Source organism: Pollachius pollachius (genome assembly GCF_949987615.1).
Source record: "Pollachius pollachius genome assembly, chromosome: 13".
In the NCBI taxonomy this organism is placed as follows: Eukaryota; Metazoa; Chordata; class Actinopteri; order Gadiformes; family Gadidae; genus Pollachius; species Pollachius pollachius.
In genome coordinates, this window is record NC_136946.1 from 4,419,717 (window position 1) to 4,424,342 (window position 4,626).

At 49.6% G+C, this 4,626-nt stretch overlaps 1 protein-coding gene across 1 annotated transcript in view; it reads right to left on the reverse strand.

Annotated features, from left to right (window-relative positions):
- epha10 (EPH receptor A10) overlaps nucleotides 1–4,626 on the reverse strand; it is a gene marked incomplete at its 5' end in the record, with an annotated part of 156,899 nt that overhangs the window by 46,163 nt on the left and 106,110 nt on the right. The window contains 3 exons of the mRNA XM_079749336.1: nucleotides 92–200; nucleotides 678–966; nucleotides 2,248–2,381. Of these exons, the coding sequence (XP_079605462.1) occupies nucleotides 92–200; nucleotides 678–966; nucleotides 2,248–2,381 (532 nt within the window). The remainder of the gene's footprint in view (nucleotides 1–91; nucleotides 201–677; nucleotides 967–2,247; nucleotides 2,382–4,626) is intronic.

A 4,626-nucleotide genomic window follows, 5' to 3' on the forward strand; every position in this document is an offset into this window, starting at 1 on the left:
GCGCGGCGTTTGCATATGCGTGTGTGGTCATTCATGTGTGTGTTCATGCACATGTGTGCGTGCGTGTTCATTGGCGCATGTGTGTGCCTACCTCCTCCAGATGAGCAGGCCCACCCCCATGGAGAGCAGAATGATCAGGGCGGCAACGGAGACCACCACGATGATGACCACCGGGTTCTGCTCGCTGGACGCCAGCGCCACTGAACGCACGGGAGAGGGACATGAAGACCGGACTCGCTCTACCACGCACGCACGCACGCACGCACGCACGCACGCGCACACACACACACACACACACACACACACACACACACACACACACACACACACACACACAGACACACACACACACACACACACACACACACACACACACTCACACACACACAGACAAACACTCACTCACACATGCAATCACACAGGAGTTCTACATGTATACCATGCTCACTCTGCCCCTAATTCACAACCACACACACACACACACGCACACACACTTCAACACAAAAAGCACAGGAGATGTACATGTAAACATTGCTCGTTCTACCGCATTCTCTCTATTTCATTCACACACCAACACACACACACACACACACACACACACAACAGTACAGAGCATGGAGCCAGATTAAAAAAAAACAGGTAAACAAGTAAACAACAACAGCACCAAGCCAACTCACACTCTCCCAGCGTCTGCAGCTCCAGCGGCGAGCTGTAGCCCCCGTAGTCGATGGGGGGAGGGGAGGAGGCAGAGGAGGTGGAGGAGGAGGAGGAGGAGAGGGGCGAGGAGGAGAGGGAGGAGGAGGAGGAGGAGGAGGAGGAGGAGGAGGAGGAGGAGGAGGAGGAGGGAGGCGTGGGGGTGGAGAAGGGACGGATGAGGAAGACGTAACTGGTGCCCGGCTTCAGGTTTTGGACGCTGATGCGTGTGGCCGAGGTCTTCACCGTGGAGTAGCTCTGGTCCTTCTGCTCCTGTAGGGGGGAGGAAGGGGGAAGGGGGGAGGGAGGAGGGGAGAGGAGATGGATGGAGGGAGGGGGAGAGAAAGAGGGAGGGTAGGAGAGAGGGTTAACAAATATTATTATTGTTTTTCTTTTATAATTACTAATCATTTCATGATTTAATTATTGACACACATTCAAAGAAAGTCCCATTGTTTCAAGTAAGCATATTTAGTGAAGTAGGGATACAACTGTTTTGACTTAGCAAACTGGATGTAAGTAATTACATAGTAACCAGGCTGTCACAATTACAACGCATCAAGTCAGGACTGAGAGAGTGAGGAGCACGGAGGGAGGGACGGAGGGAGAGGAGGGAGGAAGGGAGGGAGGGACGGAGGGAGAGGAGGGAGGGAGGGAAGGAGGGAGAGAACAAGGGGGATTACAGATGGAGAATGTTCTCGGAGTAGGAGGGTGACAAGACATGATGGAACTCCTCTGTTCAGAGGGTGAATGGGGAGAAATGAAACGATGGCTGTTCTAGAAGATTGCACAACAAAGTGTATAATAAAACATGCAGGAAGTAAGTGTGGATTTATTCATTTTTTGGGTCATTACCTTGGAAGAGAGAAGATGAATTGGTTTGTTTTTGTTTTGGTTTGCTTTGTAGGTTTTTTCAGCATGCATATTCCCTCTGCTTTTATACCCATTTATCAAATGAAAACTAAGGCTATTGCTCTGGTTTTTAAACTACATCTAAAACACACACACAGACACACACACACACACAGCCACTCTCACACGTGCGCACAAACACCCGCACACCTCACCTGTCATGTGAAATATCATCAGCACCTTACACCTGCAGTGCATTATGGGACAGTTTTACTTTGTCACAAAGAGTGAGACGATGCAGATTCTCACAGTACCTGATTTCCTCCTTTGTGTGTGTGTGTGTGTGTGTGTGTGTGTGTGTGGTTACCTTCTAATACTGCTTTACTTCATCCTGTGTGTGTGTGTGTGTGTGTGTGTGTGCTTGCCTATGTGTGTGTGTGTGTGTGTGCGTGCTCAGTTACCTTCTTATAGTTCTAGACTTTGTACTGTGTGTGTGTGTGTGTGTGTGTGTGTGTGTGTGTGTGTGTGTGTGTGTGTGTGTGTGTGTGTGTGTGTGTGTGTGTGTGTGTGTGTGTGTGTGTATGTATGTGTGTGTGTGTGTGTGTGTGTGTGTGTGTGTGTGTGTGTGTGTGTGTGTGTGTGTGTGTGTGTGTGTGTGTGTGTGTGTGTGTGTGTGTGTGTGTGTGTGTGTGTGTGTGTTACCTTCTCATAGTACTTGACCTCATACTCTGTTCGGCTGCTGTTGGGGTACGACAGCAGCAGAGGTTTTCTCCAGGCCAGAGTTACGCTCTTCTGGTCAATCTTCTCTGCACGCAACTCACTGATCAGAGAGGGCGCTGGAGAGAGAAAGAGAGAGAAAGAGAGAGAGAGAGAGAGAGAGAGAGAGAGAGAGAGAGAGAGAGAGAGAGAGAGAGAGAGAGAGAGAGAGAGAGAGAGAGAGAGAGAGAGAGAGCAAGCAAGAAAGCGAGCGAGAGCGAGAGAGCAAGCGAGCGAGCGCAAGAGAGAGAGAGAGGAACAGAAGGTTAGTTGTCTCGAGCCATCATCAACGTCAAACACCTGCCCCGGTTCCCCTCGTCAGCAGCGCGGCACATTCTGTTCTCGTGTCTCAATCTCGGAATCAATTAACTTTCAATTAACTCCAGAGCAGACATGGGGTGGGAATGAGATTTTAATCAAAGCAGGGGGAGGGTGAATGGCGTGGATAGGGTGCGGTAAGCGGGAGGATAAACAGGGAACAGGTGAGAGAGCGCACGTCAGAGTCATAACTCAATCACACTCACTGCATCATCCTTCATGGGCAGATGGAACGTGGGGTGTGTGCGCGGGTGTGCGTGTGTGTGTGTGTGCGAATGGATGAGTGTGCATGTATGCGTGTTTGCAAGCGTTTCTAGGTTTTGAATACAGAAATTGCATAGAACTACAGAGAAAGACTTGTATTTCATTCTATGCCTCTCTCTCTAAATCATGCTCATCTTCAATGCTATCTCCCCCTCTCTTAAACCATATCAGCATCTCAATCCAGGTTTCTCTCTCTTTCTCTCCCTCTCCCTCTCTCTCTCTCTTCCTATCTCTCTCTCTCTCTCTCTCTCTTTTTGGCTCATTTATAGCCTGACTGACCACCTCACCCCTGGGTTCATTCAGGGTTAAATAAGAAAAGACAGTATTATTCTCACCCTGTCCTCTCAGTCAGGAACAATGAAATATCGACGGGACTAAAGTGCTCACTTCCGAAAGAAATGTGCTCCCTGATTGATTGCTGGATCTCGCTCCTCGGAACCCATGACGTCTCTCCATTTCTCCTCCAACCGGGGGGATCACAATCGCCCCGTTTGTCTTAAAGCATCAGCTGTTGGGCTGGGTGACGAGCCATCAATCAATAGTGACACAGGGGTCTGAGCAGGAAGTGGCGTTATGCAGACAGAGCATGACGCCGTTAAGATCGTAAGCAGAACCACTCCAGTGGCGATATGAGCCGGAACGGCGGCCATTTTTATTTTGTCTTACTGTTGCCAAGATGTTGATCACCAAAGGGGAGGTGATTATTCACCGTAACTGCTAATTAAACGCAGATATACATGAGCACGCACATACACACACAAACTCACATACACACACACAATACATACGGGCACGCACATACACACGCGCACACATGTACAACCGGGCACAGACATACTCTCGGACCCTCACACACACACGCGGACATACACACGGGCACACACACACACAATTAATCGTTACCAGGGTTCATTTTTTAACAATGTTCTTTGTTTTGAACGAGCATACGCGAGTGGATACACACACACACACACACACACACGGCTTAATCAGTGTGCGTAGTTTGTCGGTGCACATTATCGCATCCATTCTCGACCAAGCGGACAGACCTGGAGTGTCATCTGTCTTAATGCAGCTGCTGTGATTCCTCCACCTACTGTTTTCATTTCTCGTTCTCCGAAACACACTCACAATAAAGAGATCCCTCGGTGACAGTATGTGAAAGAGAGCAGTTAACCGTTAACCGTGCACGCGTGCCTGTGTGTGTGTCTGTGTGTGTCTGTGTGTGTGTGTGTGTCACAGGAGGGGGGGGGAGGAAGGTTATAACTTTAGAAAACGGTAACCACTGCTCAGCAGTGCAACCAATCGACTCTCTGGTAATGGAAGTGAAGGGCAGAGAGAGAGAGAGAGGCAGAGAGAGAGAGAGAGAGAGGGGGGGAGAGAGAGGGGGAGAGAGAGAGAGGCAGAGAGAGAGAGAGAGAGAGAGAACGAAACAATAAGATTGTTTTATTTTGCGCCTTTATCCAACTGCCCTATGAACACCTTGTGAATATGATAAAGACCCGCCTGAATGGACTCCAACCTATTGCACAGCCTGACGCACAAAACACACACAAAAACGGACACACAAACGCAGGCAAGCACACAAACTGACACAAACACAAGCTGGCCCTCGTTGGAGAGGGAGAGAGTGGGGGAGAGAGAGAGTCGGAGTGGGGGAGAGAGAGGCGGAGTGGGGGAGAGAGAGAGAGAACCTTCTCCGCTGACTGCCGCCCATTGTTCGCTGTGTGTTCTCGCCGTGTT